General features: G+C 49.3%; 1 protein-coding gene across 1 annotated transcript; it reads left to right on the forward strand.

The window, feature by feature from the left end:
* Nucleotides 1-743: 743 nt before the first annotated feature.
* On the forward strand, nt 744-15,509 carry CST8 (cystatin 8). The gene is made up of 5 exons (XM_055543294.1): nt 744-792; nt 1,416-1,447; nt 7,784-7,996; nt 11,816-11,929; nt 15,426-15,509. Exons 1-5 carry the CDS (start codon nt 744-746, stop codon nt 15,507-15,509), a joined length of 492 nt encoding a protein of 163 aa, XP_055399269.1.
* Nucleotides 15,510-17,816: the final 2,307 nt, after the last annotated feature.

Consider the following 17,816-nt stretch of genomic DNA (forward strand, 5'->3'; position numbering starts at 1 on the left):
TTGCAGGAGCAGGTACTGAGTTAATCAAACTCCTCTGCTCACGGAAGTTTGTCCTTCATGGGTCCTACAGGGCCCTTGGGATTGGTGTTGTATATTCATTCATTCATATATTCTCCATTTGTCTATCACCTGTCCATTCATGCATGCTTCCATCCATCCATTTATTCATCCTTCCATTCATCTACCCACACATCTATTCACTCATCCAGCCATCCTTCCATGCATCTATCCAGCCATGCATGCATCCATCCTTGCATCATCCATGTTTTCATCCATCCATCCTTCCATTATCCATTCTTCCATTCTTCTTTCTATTTATGTTCCAATGTCTCCACCCTCCATCCATTCCACTCAAAAAGAATCCAGACAGTTTTGCAGGTGACAGCCACTTGTGTCCTTTCCATGTCAATCTCTGAGGCCAGACTCACAGTGGATGGTCCTCCTGGGTTGGGGTTGGGGGGGGATGCCCAGGCACAGGGGTGGGAAGTGGGTGACTAAGATGATGGAAGGCTCTATCCTCTGTGAAACCCCATAGGGCAACTGCCCTGGAGCTCAATGATGGATGAGAATGTCTTCTCAGAGTCTCTGGGGATGGCTCAGAAGATGGCAGCTCCAGTCCCCCCATCCCCTCCCACTCCCTGACCCTTGTGTTTCCCCTTTGGAGCCCAGCCTGTCTTCCAAGGCTGTCAACATAGATCACTAGCCCTAGGATGGGCCCTGGGGTGACAGAACTCCTTACAAGCATGTCTCTCTCCCTGGGTCCTGGTGGGGGCTGTCCTGGAGGGTCCAAGGGTGTGGGGGCCCAACTGGGACAGAGAGGTCATGGGACGCTGTCTGGAGGAGGACTTTAGGAGGGGCTGAAGGGTCTTCCCTCTGCCTTTTGAGCTTGGGGATCTGATTTTCTTGTCCGTGGTCATTAGCTTGTCTCTTTCCTGACCAATTGGTTCCCCTGAAGGGGTCATCAGCCCTGATGAGACTGCTTTTCCCAAGACTACCAAGGACAACTCTACCAGCCACATCACAAAGACAGTGTCCTGCTCTGCTTTGGCTCCTTGTCCAGCCTGTGTGTAGATCCTGTAACATCCTCACGGTCTGGCAGGGGCATGTACACATTGACAGGGTAAGTCTGTGGTCAGCTAAGCCAGCCTATTGCCCACCCTTGGCTCAGAGCTCCTGGTTCTGAGGGCTGTGGCTCTGGGCCCCACTCTGGCCTGGGACAAGCAGGCCCTCCCTGAGGGTCGGCTGGCTCTGCCCCAAATGAGCATCTTCACCTGAACCCTCATTCCCCTGGGGAAGGCCTGACATCTGCTCTGTTTCATTATATGATGGTAGTTTTCTGTCTTGGAAACCCCTCTGGCTTCATTTCTCTCATCTCCTCTCCTCTCCCACTCATGCCCATCTCTGTAACCTGACAGAGAGACACAAAGTCCCCAGGTGGTTGGCGCTTGTGCCCAAGGTCTGGGAAATGGTTCCAAGGAAGCCCGATCTTTAGAGATGTGTGAATCCCATGAAGGTGTCTTGTCTGTGGCTTGTGTTCTGCATTTGGATCCTGCTCTCTGGAGCAGACTTATCAGAGTAAAACCATGGCCCATCCACTGAGCTGAAGCTCACGGTCACAGGCTCTGAGAGGGCCTGTGGAGGGGGCTGGTAAATTTCAGGCCCACTGCTGTTGTCATCAGTGAAAGCACATTAGCAGCTTGTGGGTGATGACTTACTTCCTTGGGTCAGTCACAACTGTGGCCTGTCCCATGTCCCCTGTCCTGGAGGGACCTCTCCAGATTCAGCCTAGTCTGAAATCAATAGAGAGGGAAAATATACAGAGAGTACAAGCACACAGTAGAAAAATGGATGCTTTGTTTTTAAAAATCCTTGATTTCCATGAAACCCAGAATGTTTTCTCAGATTACCTGATTTGGAGAAGCAGGGCCCTTTGGGGTATATGTGCTGAGCTCCTTGTTAATCCGTCTCATCATGGGGGAAGGTATGCAGAGGCAGCCGGAAAGGATGAGGAGAGAAGCTTGGATGCTTTAAGGACAGAGTCCAAGTATCTGTAGAACTGCAAACCTACAAACCCTAGAAGAGAAAAGTAAAAAGATAGAAATATTATAAGAAATAATGAAGATACATTTTCCAGAATTAAAGGAAGACACAATGAAAAGATTTTGTATCAGTTAGTTCTAACTGTATAAGAAGCACCCTCAGAATATCACACATAGTAGGAAGCATTCATCCTTCCTGACAAGTATGCCAAATAGGGGGACCGTCTCTGATTACATTCAGGGCCACCCAGGATTAAACTTTCCTGTGTCCTATTCTTTGCAACCCCATGAATTGTAGCCCATCAGGCTCCCCTGTCCATGGGATTTCCCAGGTAAAAATATTGGAGTAAAATAAAAGAAAGAATACTAAAGTAGGTTGCCATTTCCTTCCCCAGGGGATTCCTGACCCAGGGATCAAACTTATGTCTCCTGCTTGGCAGGTGGATTCTTTATCACTGAGCCACTTGGGAAGCAAACTCTTCTAGGTAATATTAACATGCTGATGGTGCATGTGTGTATATGCATGTGCTTGTGAAATTCAAAGGATTATGAGAGTGTTAGGGGGCATAAGATTTGGTTCTTTTACAAAGTCAACAACAGTAATCACTTCTTTCTACAAAATATCCAAACTCTGGAAACATTGCTTCAGTTGGGTGAATTTTAGTGTGTTAGTCAGCTCTTGGCACAGGAATACTGCCTGACAACCTGCCCCTTCCCCTTCCCTTGACCTCAGCACTGAGTTGTAGCAGGAGTCCATAATCAGGTCAGGGTCTGAGACTGGCCGAGAGTCATGGCTGTGTGGCTTTCCTTTAGGTCAACACAGCTGGGCTCACCCTGGGGTGGGGTCTACATATTCTGGGGTCCAGACCAGGTGCCTGACCTTAGAAGCTCCCATATCACATGTTCTCAGACTAGGGTCTCCCAGGGCCCCCTCACCTTGGGAGACCACCAGAGAGAGGAGGAATCTTCACATCTCATCCTGATGCTGTCAACCCTGCCTCCACTGCATAGGCAGACAGCAGCCACATGCCAGCCCACCACTGCAGGAGGCTGGGCGATCAGGACAAAGGGTGCAAATGAGCTGGTCTTAATCTTGGGGAAGGGACAAAGACCACAGCAATGCTTCTCTGTGCAAGTCTTGGTACCATAAAATAGAGCAGACAACCCAGGTCCCAGGGTTGCATGTGTGATGATGGACATTTGTTCTTCCCCAAAGTAGGAAATCCAGAAGAACTGGGCACATCAGGGGCACAGACACCAGTGACTAAGTGCTGAGGAAAGGCAGGGATGAGAAACACAGCATCCAGGGTGGGGTCACAGGACAGCTGAGGAGCACGTGTGAGAGACCTATGACAATCCGGCTCCCAGTCTGGGTGATGGATGCATGGGTGTCCAGCATGTTGTACCAATGCCAGGAGTGCCGCGAACCAAGACAGATGACGTTTAAGCTGGCTCTGGACAACTAGGGTTCATAACAAAAGATAAGCCAAGAGAAACCTCAAATGCACCCTGGTGTCAAAGAAAAGTCCAGCATGTGCTTAGAACTTGGTAGTTGGTTGGACAAGGGCTGAGGGTTGGGGTTACTCCATCAGCCCAGCCTCTGAGCACCTAGGGGTGGGGGGACCCCACCCCCATCCACTGAATACCTTTGATGTGGGCTCCACATTTGCTGGGCTGGGTCTTGGGTTTTGCCCTTTATGACCCCCCCGGCCTGAGGGGCTCAGTGGGGCCTTGGGTGCCTCCCAACCTGCTTGGGCTTCCCTCCCAAGGGCCCTTGCTCACCCGTGTCCCTGGGTTGTGGGAACCGTCGTGCGTAGGAGAAGACCTGTCTCCTTTATACTCTTGGCCATGACAGAACTGGAAGGGGTCCCAGGTGTCCCAGGAGGGAGGGACGTGGAGGCCCGAGGAAGAGGCTCTGTGGTCTCTGGTGCTTAATCTGCCCCCAGAGTGGGGTCTCCCCTGGCTCAGACCTTGAGCTATGGTGCCTGAGGCCTCCTGAGCCCAGGGGCAGAGGGGCAGGTGTGGCTGACTCCCTCGGGGTGACAGATTGTCAGCCCTCATGTCCCGCTCCTCCTTGGTCTTCTGCTGTGAGCACAGGAATTGCACTCTGGTCTAACCCATTTCCATTTATTTACCATCATACCCCTGCTAAGCTTATCTACTCTCTTTTTCTTCCTAATTATTGAAGAATATATTCTTCAACAATTATAATTATTGAATTATAATTCAATATAATTATAATGTATAATTATATATAATGTTATATATTATATTATATAAATTATATGTATATTTACACAACTATATTTATTATAATTATATAATTATATTTCTGTTTATATATTTATTATAATTATATATTTATATTATATAATATATAAATATAATTATATAATATATAGTATATAATTAATTCATCTATAATGTAGAACACTTGAAACATTATAAAGAAAAATCAGAAATGAGTGCTTTTCCACCAAAGCAAAAGCATTGCTCATCAACTCCTCAAATATTCACATTCTCCATGCCTGGCCTGGCTCTGGTGGAGACGTGTTGGGTGGCAGGAAGGATTCCCTGCTCTTAGAAAGTCCATTTTGTTTCCCATGGGGAAAGATGGGCCATCAAGATATTCACGGGTAACTAACTGTAGGTTACAATGGATGACATGGAAGAACAAAGAGGGTGGTGAAAACAGGAGCCTGGAGAGGCACATGAGACTTGGGGGGAGTCTGTATGGAGATTGGCAGGGGGATGAGCCGGGATGAGGGGCTAGTGGAGGTGAGGGAGGGACCTCTGGACCCCGAGAGGAGGCTGTGCCCGTGGGGCAGGCGAGGCGCTGGCCTTGGGCTCGGTGTGATGGGAGGGCCTCCCAGGGCCAAGCGTGAAGAGGCGGCACCCGTAGCTGAAGGGTGATCAAGACTCTCCTACAAGGTTAATAACAAGATTCTCTACTTTTTCCTAACAACACACTTTTTATTTATGAAGAAGTGAATCATATTTAGTGTTCTGCATCTTGCGCACAACTTTTTCAATAAGCATTTTCCAGCACTGTTGACAATTCTTTAAATACAATTTTTTTTTGTTTTATTGCATTTTGCTTTATTGCCCTGTGCAGATACTATGCCTTTTTTTTTAAATTTTATTTTATTTTTAAACTTTACAATATTGTATTAGTTTTGCCAAATGTCAATTTTTAAGTTACCATAACAGAGAGTGAAAAAGTTGGCTTAAAATTCAGTATTCACTAAACTAAGATCATGGCATCCAATCTCATCACTTCATGGCAAATAGATGGGGAAACAATGGAAACAGTGACAGACTTTATTTTGAGGGGCTCCAAAATCACTGCCGATGGTGACTGCAGCCATGAAATTAAAAGACGCTTGCTCCTTGGAAGAAAAGCTATGACCAACCTAGACAGCATATTAAAAAGCAGAGACGTTACTTTGCCAACAAAGTTCCATCTAGTCAAAGCTATGGTTTTTCCAGTAGTCATGTATGTGAGAGTTGGACTAAAAAGAAAGCTGAGCGACCAAGAATTGATGCTTTTGAAGTGTGGTGTTGGAGAAGACTCTTGAGGGTCCCTTGGACTGCAAGGGGATTCAACCAGTCCATCCTAAAGAAAATCAGTGTTGAATATTCATTGGAAGGACTGATGCTGAAGCTGAAACTCCAATACTTTGGCCACCTAATGCAAAGAACTGATTCATTTGAAAAGACCCTGATGCTGGGAAAGATTGAGGGCAGGAGGAAAAGGGGACAACAGAGGATGAGATGGTAGGATGGCATCACCGACTCGATGCACATGAATTTGAGTAAGCTCCAGAAGTTGGTGAAGGACAGGGAAGCCTGGGATGCTGCAGTCCATGGGGCTGCAGAGTCAGACACGACTGAGCGACTGAACTGAACTGAACTTCTAAGGTCATAGGAAGCACAGAAGCCAGATGGAAAATAACAATCAATTGGCCCACACACTTTGTACAGTACACACTCACACATGCACGCACATCACATGCTCACACAGTTGGTGAAGGACAGGGAAGCCTGGCATGCTGCAATCCATGGGGTCACAAAGAGTTGGACATGACTGAGAGACTGAACTGAACTGAAGAGGCTCCTTTTATTCAAATCATAATGCATTTGTATTCCTGGTGGCTCAGATGGTAAAGAATCTGCCTGCAATGAAGGAGACCCGAGTTTGGTCCCTATGTTGGGAAGATCCCCTGGAGAAAGAAATGGCAACCCATTCCAGTATTCTTGCCTGGAGAATCCTATGGACAGAGGAGTCTCTTGGGCTACAGTTCATGGGCTCAAAAAGTTGGACACAACTGAGCAACTAACACATGTATTTACTAAAGGTAGGAAACTCTTAAAATACCCCTGGTGCTTTTAATATGTAGCAAAATTTAAAAATCATGAATGCATTAGAGCTGACCTCAGAACAACACTGGCTTAAAGTAGGTAGGTACACTTATAAATGGATTTTTTTTTTTTAAATGCATATGTGGACTGTAAACAAATTTCAACCATAGGCTATTAGTAGTTAAGTTTTGGGGGAATCAGATGGTCTATGTGGATTTTTGACTGTACTGGGGGTAGGTGCCCCTCACCCCTGCATTGCTCAAGAGTCAACTGTACCAATAGGTGACCAGCAATAGGCCATTCCCTGGTGACTCAGCTGGTAAAGAATCCTCCTGCAATGCGGAAGACCTGGGTTCAATCCCTGGGTTGGGAAAACCCCCTGGAGAAGATAATGGCTACCCATTCCAGTATTCTGGCCTGGAGAATTCCATGGACCTGTATAGTCCATGGGTTTGCAAAGAGTCGGACATGACTGAGTACCTTTCACTTTCTTTCACTAAATTTATTTATTTATTTATTTTTTCTTTCACTAAATTTAAATTCATGTAATGCTTTGCATTGATTCTCTCTCTGGTCTTTTATTATGCAGAAATACTTGCATAATTTCGCAAAGATGTTGGAAAGGTGCTCAGCAGAAGGGGTCAGAGGCCAGATGCTTAGGAAGCTGAGGTCATAGCATGCTCAGCCTTCCACTCCGAGGGCAGAAGCAGGAGGGTCTTGCGTGCCATGTGAACCGCCAGGACCAGGGACCAGGGGCCAGCAGGGGCGAGGCGCCCTCTGAGACAGGATCACAGGTGTGGGATTACATCACAAAGTGGGACTGCCCTCTGGGGCACAGAGGTCGCAGGTGACCACAGACCAGGGAGCAGGAGCAAGGAGGCCCCAGACTAAGGCATTGACGCAGCTGAGAGTGCTGGGTTCGTAGGAGAACTCTGGAACTAGGTCAGAGCCCAACTCCCCAGGACGGGGAGCCAGCCGGAAAGGGAGCCAGAGTAGGAAACCTCAGGCTGCCACACCCTTCACAGCCACCTCTTACAAGCCAGAGACGCAGAAACAGGAGGCACACAGGGTAGGTGTGGACCCAGGGCTCTAAGTGAGCTCCCTGGAGGAGCCACCCAAGAGGAGCAGGGCAGCAGGCAGGTGAGGATTCTGACCTGGCTTCTCATGGGTGGGGCTCCTTGGAAGACAGGGATAGTCCCACCAGCTGACCCTGATGCTTTTGTCTTGATCCAAGCTGATTCTTTCTGGGTAAGATCTCTGGAAACTGTCGTGCCAGCAGCGGCCACCCCACACCACTTGCAGCTCCTTCCCTGGGAGGACAGAGACATTCACCTGTGTCCCCGAAAGAAGGGACCATGACCAGACTCTGGGGGACCTGCCAGCTCCTGCTTGCCCTCCTGGTGGCCCTGGTGGCCCTGGGGGGCAACACCCTTGTATACAAGGACACAGACAAGGTCTTGTGGGAATTAAAGAACGTCAGCAGCACAAGCGGCAACGTGAAGCAGTGTCTGTGGTTCGCCATGCAGGAGTACAACAAGGATAGCGAGGACAAATTCTTCTTCCAGGTGGTCAAGGTGTGGCAGGTGCAGATGCAGGTAAGGGCGCTTCCTCCCAGTTTGCATACTTGCTCCTGCTTGCCCCTGGCAGTGCAGACTGAAGCCAGAATGAGAGGGAGGGTGCATGAGCAGCACTGGGACCCAGTGGTGCTGAGCCCCACGGCCAGCTCCCTTTCTTAAGTGCCATGACGGCTGTCCTAGGGGCCCCAACCTATGAACTCGGTTACACCCCAAATGGCAAATCACACATCTGTGATCCATGTTTGCTAAGGTTGGGAGACAACTAGCACCATGAATATGTTTACAATAATGCTACCCTGAGTGACATTCAATCTCCCCATATCCCGTGGAATGTGGGTTGACATGGAATAGGGAGGCTCATAAAGTGCCTCCTCCCAGATCCCTTCATGCTCTCAGTCCTACATCTTTTTAGCGGCAGTGGTTCTGTCCATGGAATCCCTCCCTACAGGGCCTCAGGTGACCCAGTGCTGGGAGTCATCAATCACATGATATCCATGTGGGGGACGCTCCATCCTCACCTGCCAAGTCCAAGAAGAGGTCCTTGGTGTTGGAATTCTGCTGACTTCTAGCCTCAGTCAGGTGTTTGGGGTGTGTTTGAGGTGTAAGTGCACAGGATGTGTTGCAAAGACATTCAGCAGACAGGCCATTGTGACAGACTTACCCCAGGTGTTGGACTCCAGGCTTTCTTGTGGCAGGAGCGGGGCCAGTCTACACATGACCCTGTCTCCAGGAACACGTGCGCCATCAGCCCGGTGTCCCCAACACACGATGCTGGTGACTGCACGTTCCATCAGGGGCACCGCCATCACCCTTCACAGTAAAGGCTCCTGGGTCCTGTGACTTCCACACAGGAAGCAAAGCCCTTCACGGTTTTCTCCTTTGGGACCCAAGTAGCTTGGGCAACAAGCAGTACCAGATGCTGTAGATGAGGCTGAGATGGAAACAAATGATCACAGCCTTTAGGGAGCCAGGGAACCAGTTAGAAGACAAACTGCGAGACTTCCCTGGCCATTCAGTGGTTAAGACTGAGTTTCCCTGCTTTAGGGGGCATAGGTTCGATCTCTGGTTGGGGAACTAGGACCCCACATGCTGCATAATGTGAACAAAAATTAATTAATTAATTAAGTAAAGAGCTGTCTTTCACTGGAAATCAGGTTCTACTCTCAGCCAAGACATGTTGATCAAAGAGAGAGTTAGTGGCTCATTCATTTCTGACTCTCTGTGACCCCACGGACTCTAGACCTCCAGGCTCCTCTGACCATGGGATTCTCCAGTCAAGAATACTGGAATGGGTTGCCATTTCCTCCTCGAGGGGATCTTCCTGACCCAGGGATTAAACCCAGGTTTCCTGCATTACAGGCAGACTCTTTACTATCTGAGCCATCAGGGAAGCCAAAGACAATGAAAAAAAATTAAAAAGAAAACAAAACCCTGAGCCAAGCTGGAGAGCTGGGATGCCGCCTATGGCACGTTATTTGTGGGGCTTCCTTAGAGAGTTGGTGAGTCCCCTTCCTGCACCAGCCACACCCTCACCAATTAAGTGAGGATCTCTGGGTGGGACCTGGGTCCCCCGCATAGTCATGACTGAGACCTGCCTCCCCAAGGAAAGATGAAGGTGACGCCTGAGGGCAGATGGGCTACAGGGAGAGGAGGCTGGTAGGCGGTGGTTTTTTGGGGGTTTCTCAGAAGCAGCTTCTAGCACTACTGTTTCAGTGAAGTGGTTTATTTGAGAGGCCATCCAGGAAGCACCTGGTGGTCAGAGGGGATTGAGAGGGGGCAGGGAAGTGGCCAGTCCAGGGGTGTCGCTGAGCACTTTGACTGTTGAGGGCATCTGGACTCCGTGTCCCTTAGGCCTCAAGGAGATGGTGCAACACCTGTGCAGGATTGGGCCGCCTGCAGGAGGGGAGCTGGGTTCCTCTCCCACCAGCTCTCGCCTGTCACTGGCTGGGAGCTGCTCCCAGGGTCCTTGGCTCCATCTGGCAGCAGGGAGCCCCAGGAAGCAGCAGAGTAGGTGGGTGCCTGGGCCCCCGTCAACAGTCTCTGCTACAGGAGGTCAGCAGGGAGAGTTTAGGGGTGTAGTGGGGGAGAAGGAGTTTGACTCCTAGCCCTAAGGAACCGGTGTGAGCGGCCAGATGGGTGGGCTGTGACCAGGCCAGGCCGGGCCTCCCAGACTGTGGGTGAGATGTTCAGGCTGTTTTAGGAAGACTGAAAGCCAGAGGGGCATCAGGTCAGGGAGTTCTTGGGATCCCCGTGACCAGATGTGGTCTTTCAATCTGCCATTCTGGTTTTCTCACCTCTGGAAAGGGGCGTGTGCATTCAGGTCCCCACTTTCCTGGAATCAGGTCGTCCTCTGCCTTCCTGTGGCCGGAGGAGCCGAGGCCAGGACCGCAGTGGGAGAACGTGTCCCACGTCCGATGCTTCTGTCTCAGTCCTGGGTCGGCCACCAACTGGCCAACCAGCTTCTCCCACGACAGCCCAGTCTCCCTGTTAGTTCTCTGGAACAAAACTAAGACGTCACTTGTTGTTGCTGTTCAGTCGCTAAGTCACATCTGATTCTTTGCGACCCCATGGACTGCAGCATGCCAGGCTTCCCTGTCCTCCACTATCTCCCAGAATTTACTCAAACTCATGTCCATTGAGTCGGTGGTGCCATCCAACCATCTCATCCTCTGTCATTCCCTTCTTCTCCCACCTTCAATCTTTCCCAGCATCAGGGTCTTTTCCAATGACTCTGCTCTTTGCATCAGATAGCCAAAGTATTGGAGTTTCAGCTTCAGTATGAGTCTTTCCAATGAATATTCAGGGTTGATTTCCTTTAGGATGGACTGGTAGGATCACCTTGCTTAAGGCTGGAGAGGCAGTGTGGGAAAGCCTGGTAGCGAAGGTTGAATCCAGGGGAACCTGGACCCAAGCTGCAGATACACTTCTGTCTCTTGCTGTCTTCTTCCTCTTTGCTTTATTTTGCTTCCCCTGGTCATCAGAATCACCTGGAGGCTTGTTCAGACACTGACTGTGCATACCCCACCCCCTCAGCAGTTTCTGACTCAGTGGTTCAAAACCTGCATTTCCATCCACTTCCCTGGTGATGCTAATGCTGTTGATCCGGGGACCCCACCTACAAAAGTCTGGGACACCACTGTGGAAGGACAGCCCTTATCTATTCCTGCTCTGACTCTAAGAGCTGATGGGAGAAGTATTTTTTGCATGGCAGGCTTGGCCATCTCTAAACCCTGCTGTAATCTTTTAAAACAAGATGGGAGCAGATTTATTAATAAATCTACATACAGCAGCCTTCACCTCACTCAATCATTCATGAATTCTGTCAACTGCTCCTGTTCTGCTTCCTAAACACTCAGAGAACAGGAAGACAAGCCTGGCTACATGGGGCCCTGGGGTGGGGTTAGGGGTCTTAGGTGGAGGAGCCTCAATGGGTAGGGGATCCCAGGTGACAAAAATGAAGGGTGTGTGTGTGTGTGTGTGTGTGTATGGGAAGGGGCTCAAGGAGGGGATCCCATGTGGCTGAGGGTCCTGTTCCCAAGGGACCCAAGTGAACGGGTAACACCCTGGGCGCAGAAGCCGGTTGTTCTTAAGTAGAAGGTCTTGCCTTCAGGAAGGCCCCACACTGGATGGAGCCTCTGCCCCAGGGAATCCGGCTCCAGGTGGGGGTCTCTTTGTGTGGTGGCTCCACAGGCCATCTCCTAAAGATACGTTTGGAGGATGGAGGAGGAGGAGGTAAGGAGAGGGAATAAAAGGAAGAGCAGTTTTTTCAGGGTTTGTTAAAAACATTAAAAAGTAGAAGGCTTTTTTGAACAAAATTGCATGACTGCTAATCAACAGGTCACAGATCGTCTGGAATACTTTATTGACGCTGAAATCTCCCGCACCAACTGCAGAAAGCTTCCAAACAGTAACGAGAATTGCGTGGTTAAGAACACCTCCAAACTGGAAAAGGTAGGGGACACACCAACTGTCTGCAGCGGTCTTGGCTGCTCTGAGCCCCAGGCAGAACTCACGGTACCCAGACCTTGTCTTTGAGTGGTCGGCACCTCTCCCAGGGCGGAGCCCCAAAGTGGTCAGTCCTGCGGCCCTCGTAGGAGACAGTGCAGGACAGCAGACTTGGAGGAAACCTCGGCCTAGGGACAGGGTGCTGTCAAGATCACTCTCAGTACAAGCACTCCATTCCTTTGGGTTCCTGGTGCAGGAAAACTTGCTCACACACATTCACTGGGTCCACCCTCTTGGACCTGGAGGTACCACTCTGCTGTGGCCTGACCCGAGGTTGCCCATCCTTGTGAAAGCACAAAGAGAAGTCCATTCATTCACTCAACTGCTCATCAAAGCTTACCTGGCCCCAGGTGCTATGCTGGGTGCTGGAGATTAAGCAGTGACCAGGTCAGGAGTGTCCCCAGCCTCCCAGGCTCAGCCATGGGAAGAGCCCCAGGCTCAAAGCAGAGGGCTGTCGTGGCCTGGGGGCTTTTGACCTCAAGCCTGTATTTCTGACTCGGGGTGGGAGTATCCGGGGTTAACCTGAGGGCTTCCTCTGATGTTGGTGAAGCCCCCCGGGCTCTCTGCAGGTGGAGGTGGGCCCCTTCCTTCACACCCATGGTCCTTCACATGAGACATGTCAGAATCATCTGGCGGCTTTGACATACGTGGATGACAGGGTTCCCCCTGCAGAATCAGACTCAGTAGGTCTGGAGAGGAATCTAAGAACCGGCCTTGCTAATGAGCTCCTGCAGTGGGGGTCCTTGGGACCGTGCTCAGAACTGCCGTGGCGTGCAGTCACAGTGGGAAACACAAAGGTCCGTTGACCAGAACCTAAAACTTCCTCTGTGGGCTTACTGTGAACAAATCCATCACTTCCAGCAGAGCAGAGGCTCCTCGGGACAAACATGCAAGCAGGGAGCATGCGGGATACCATCTGATCTTCTATTTTAGTTTTGTTTATCTTTTCCTGGTAGTAGAAATATCGTGGGCTGGAGTTTATATTTTCTACTGGGTGCATTGAGCATAAAGGAGAGTTGTCACTTTTTACCTGTTTGTAGAAAATATTAAAGAATTAATATTAAGATTAATTAGGAAACTTGTCTCCAGGAAGCTCTTTTATTCTTTGTAAAGTTTCCATGGCCCATCTCGGTTTTAGAGCACACATTTTTAAGTACACATTTATCGATAAACAAACCTTTGTTCCTTTCTTTCCAAGTGTTTGGAATAATGCTGAAGAGGAGTCATGCTGGGTGGTGGCTCATTCCTGGAGGATTTAATGGGATTCTTTTCAGTATTTATACCTTATTAGTAAATACTATATCAGGTGTTGATTTCCAAAGTTCTTCCAACTCCCTCTTTACCAAGGGTTATTTTTTTAAATTAAGGATGTTTTCTTCTATTAATTATTCTTTCAACATCTACCAAGTATATTGAATAATTTTTCTTCTTTCACCCATTACTAAAATAAATTCAAATAATAGATCCCCTAATATTGAGTCGTCCTTATGTGTCTGGAATAGGAAGTACGTGTCTTTTTTCGGCTGTTCTATAACTGAGTGTCGTGGTTAATTCATCTGCACTGAGAGTGGTGACAGGCGCACAGGTCAGGGTGTGCAGACTTTCTGGGTGAAGCCGCATCTTTGGCAGGGTTTCTGGACAACTGGACCTGGACATGGCGGCGGGGGACCGTCCTTGTTCCTCTGACCTGATCAGCTTTGTGGAGCTTGCTATGGACACACACATCTGGCATCCTCCTCTCCTTCATGGCAAATTTCTAGTTCTGTCTGATTGCAAGGGTGCAATTCCTGAAGGTCACTCCGTGGATGTGCTTGTGCATGTGGGTGGCTAGTCTCAGGTCACTGCTTTGTTGTTGACAGGACAGCCTCTTTTTCTTGTCACCTCCCTTTGTGGGAGCCATCCTGCCGGATCCAGGCTGGAAAGAAGCAGTGATGTGGATGGGATCTGCCCTCGTCTCTTAGAATATAGAGGGCTTAGTGAAGTGAAGTCACTCAGTCGTGTCCGATTCTTTGTGACCCATGGACTGTAGTCTACCATGGCTCCTCTGTCCATGGGATTTTCCAGGCAAGAGTACTGAAGTGGGTTGCCATTTCCTTCTTCAGGGGATCTTCCCAACCCAGGGATTGAACCCGGGTCTCCCGCGTTGCAGGCAGACACTTTACCGTCTGAGCCACCAGGGAAGCCTGGTGGCTTAGTGTGCCACTTATGAATTTTGCTTTTCTATATATCAATATTAAGTACACTCAAACTCCCCAGAGAATGACTTGGAGTGTGGGGTACACACACACATACACACGCGCGTGCACATACACACACACAGATTCCATGGCTTCATCCCAAACCTACTGAATCAGAATGTTCAGGTACAGACACTGAACACACTTCATGTCAAGGGAACACTGAAAAGCACTGCATGGGGGCCAGCAACTGTTCACTATGCTGCCTTTAATTTGCTGCCTTTTTAAAGGATATTACATTCTATTTTACTAGGTAAGTCTGGGTTACAGTTTATTTCTTGGTTGTGTTTTGGCTTCAGTGTTTCTCAGGTCTGGTGTAACGAGAACAAGGGCTTTTCAACTTCTTTCTGCAATTAGATCAGTTTAAAAACCAAAAGAGCTTTGGATTCCCAAGGTTTGACAAAATTTGCCCATAAAATCATCTTGACTTGGTATCTTGTGGGTTTGTGGGGACGGAGACCCCATAATCCTCCTTTGTATGTGTCAGAATTCAGCCAAAACCTAACGTCCTTCTCTCTGACACTGTTTGCCCCTCACTCCTGAAATGCCCCTGTGTTTCCAGTCAGTTATCGAAGACGGCCATTGCTGTTTTTCTAGGATGTCTACCTGCCCATCCATCTGCCTAAGCCTCTTTCCACCCATTCGTCCATCTGTTACCCACACATAGAAGTTTTCATTTGTCATTTCAATGACATTTTTAAAGGGAGAAGGGGGAGGTTTGGAATAAAATTTATGTTAGGTCCTAGAATTCTCTACATTGCTCTTATCTGATGTATTTGTTGTCAGAGCAAAAGGCATTATTTGATTATTAAGATGACATATATTAGTTTATACCTGGCACAGAACTACAATATTTACATTATATAAAATATTAATATTTTATTTTATAAAAATAAAATCAAATTTATGTCTGATCTCCCACCAAAAATATGATGATTAGTATTTGCTGTCTATCCATGGATGGGATGGGGACAAAAAACTCCTCCATGTAACTTCTGGTGGCTACAAGGGTCTGCAGCCTCCAGCCGGCAAATTCTGCAGGGTGTTGCTTGACAGATGACGACCCGTCTTCCGGCCTGTTCCTAAGCTGGCACCTAGCCCCAGTGCTGGCACCTAGCTCCTGCGCTGGCACCCGGTAACAGAACTGCTTTTTCTCCCGCACTTGGCACACTGCTGACTTTTGCTGTGGTGGTGGTCTTTTTCAGAGACAAATGTGCACCTTCTGGGTGGGCGCACTCCCATGGCACGGCTATTTCACTGTGATGAAGAAGCAGTGTGTGGACATCTAGAGGCTCTGGCGCCCCGCCACCACCCCTCGCTTTGTGAAGAAGTGATGGCCTGTGAGCCGTTACCAACATGTTTTCCTCACACATGTGTCCCTGCTTGCTGTTCTACTTTCTAGTTTCTTACTATGTGGTAATGAAAGGTGGGCAAGACCCATGCCTCCTTCCTGGCCTCACAGGAGGCCACTTGCCTTTGGCTGACATGATGGCATGCCACTAGGAATAAGGAACGTTTGTCCCTCAGCACAAAGGGTGGAGTGAGGGCTGATTCCATTTTCCACCGCACACTTGGGAAGGAATCGCTTTTTGATTGGATAACACCCCTCACACACACACACGCAGACGTACACACACAGAGGGCTGAATACAGTGGGTGCTAACTCACAGGTTCCTTCTGGGAGCCTCATCTGGCGTCAGACTCCTCCCTCCCTGGGTCCTGAGTGGATGGGCCACCAGGGGGCTGGGAAACCCCCTGGCAGAAGCGTCAGCCCTCCCCTGCAGGGACTCTGAGAATTGGGAGAATTTGTTCTTCATTATATGTAAATGTCAACAGTGGTCACCGATAGAGAGAGGTGAGGGCAATAAAGCTTCAGGGGAAGCTGAAGTACACGTGTCTAGGGTGCACAAGTGTGCACAAGTGTGCATATGTGTGCAGGTTATACTATGTATGCAGTTGGGTATGCAGTTGTGTATGTGCAAAGAGACAGAGAGGACGTAGGGGTCTGTGAAAGAAGTACAGGCATGATCAGTTCAGTTTAGTTCAGTCGCTCAGTAGTGTCCGACTCTTTGCGACCCCATGAATCACAGCACACCAGGCCTCCCTGTCCATCACCAACTCCCGGAGTTCACTGAGACTCACGTCCATCAAGTCAGTGATGTCATCCAGCCATCTCATCCTCTGTCGTCCCCTTCTCCTCCTGCCCCCAATCCCTCCCAGCATCAGGGTCTTTTCCATTGAGTCAACTCTTCGCATCAGGTGGCCAAAGTACTGGAGTTTCAGCTTTAGCATCATTCCTTCCAAAGAAATCCCAGGACTGATCTCCTTCAGAATGGACTGGTTGATAGTAGGAGACAAAACTCCCTCAAAGAAAGCAGTCATTAAAAATAAGTGTGGCTGGGCTTCGCTGGTGGCTCAGTGATACAGAGTCCACCTGCCAACGTAGGAGACACAGGTTTGATCCCTGACCTGGGAAGATCCCACCTGCCATGGAGCAACTAAGCTTATGCACCACAGCTACTGAGCCTGTGCTCCTGAGCCCAGGAGCTACAACTACCGAGTCCATGTGATGCAACTACTGAGGCCTGCACACCCCAGGGCCCGTGCTGCACTGTAAGAGAAGTCACCACCGTGCGAAGGCTGTGTGCAGCAGCTAGAAAGTAGCCCTGGCTTGCCTCAGCTAGAGAAAAGCCTGTGCAGCAATGAAGACCCAGCCCAGTGATAAATAAATAACTAGGTGTGTCTGCGGGAGGATTCTCTGATGGATACAGTTTTAGCGCAGCAGCAGGAGGATTCTCTGATGGATACAGTTTTAGCGCAGCAACGGGAGGATTCTCTGATGGATACAGTTTTTAGTTTTGCAGGGTGAAAACCTTGTGGAGATCAGGGGCACAACAGCGTGAATATACTCAGTGCTACCGAATGTCTGTTTGAAAATGGTTAAGACGGGAGGTTATATATAGATATATAATTTACCACAATTAAAATGTTTTTAAGTAACTAGCCTGTTTTAAAGGTGGCGTTGGGTACAATTCGGGATGACAACTGTGTTCCCAAAGGTCAGGGTTTCTCCTCAGGGTCTGGTGGATGATGGGGAAGCAGCGTTGCTGCCCCGATAGAAGGAGGCCACGAGACCCCAAAGCCATTGCTTTCGTCTCTGGTTCTTCTGAACTGAGGTCTCAAGCGGGAACATGGAGGTCTCGGTTGGGACTGTCACGCTACCCAGGGTGACACCGGGCACTCGCCTGGCATAGCCCTTGCCTCTCCTTCCACTGTCCCTTCTCCTAACCCCCATCAGTCCCCACGGTCTCTCTTCCAGGCCCAGCCCTGTGCCCCCCACTTTCCTCAGACACAGCCCCTGTTCTGCCCTCCTCCCCACCAGGAGCCTCCACCAACAAAGGGCCCAGGATTTAGACCTGAAACAGGCTCTATGTCAACCTAATTCTCATACCCTGATTGAAAACTACTCTTTCCCACCAGCCAGGGGGCTCCATCTAAAAGTGCCCCTTGACACCCTGGTGGGATGACCCCCAGAGGAGCAGCAGAGCTACCACCCAGCCCAGGTGCCCAGGTCAGCCCACAGACGCCTGCCTGTG

The sequence above is a fragment of the Bubalus kerabau genome, chromosome 13, assembly GCF_029407905.1.
Source record: "Bubalus kerabau isolate K-KA32 ecotype Philippines breed swamp buffalo chromosome 13, PCC_UOA_SB_1v2, whole genome shotgun sequence".
Taxonomy (NCBI): Eukaryota; Metazoa; Chordata; class Mammalia; order Artiodactyla; family Bovidae; genus Bubalus; species Bubalus kerabau.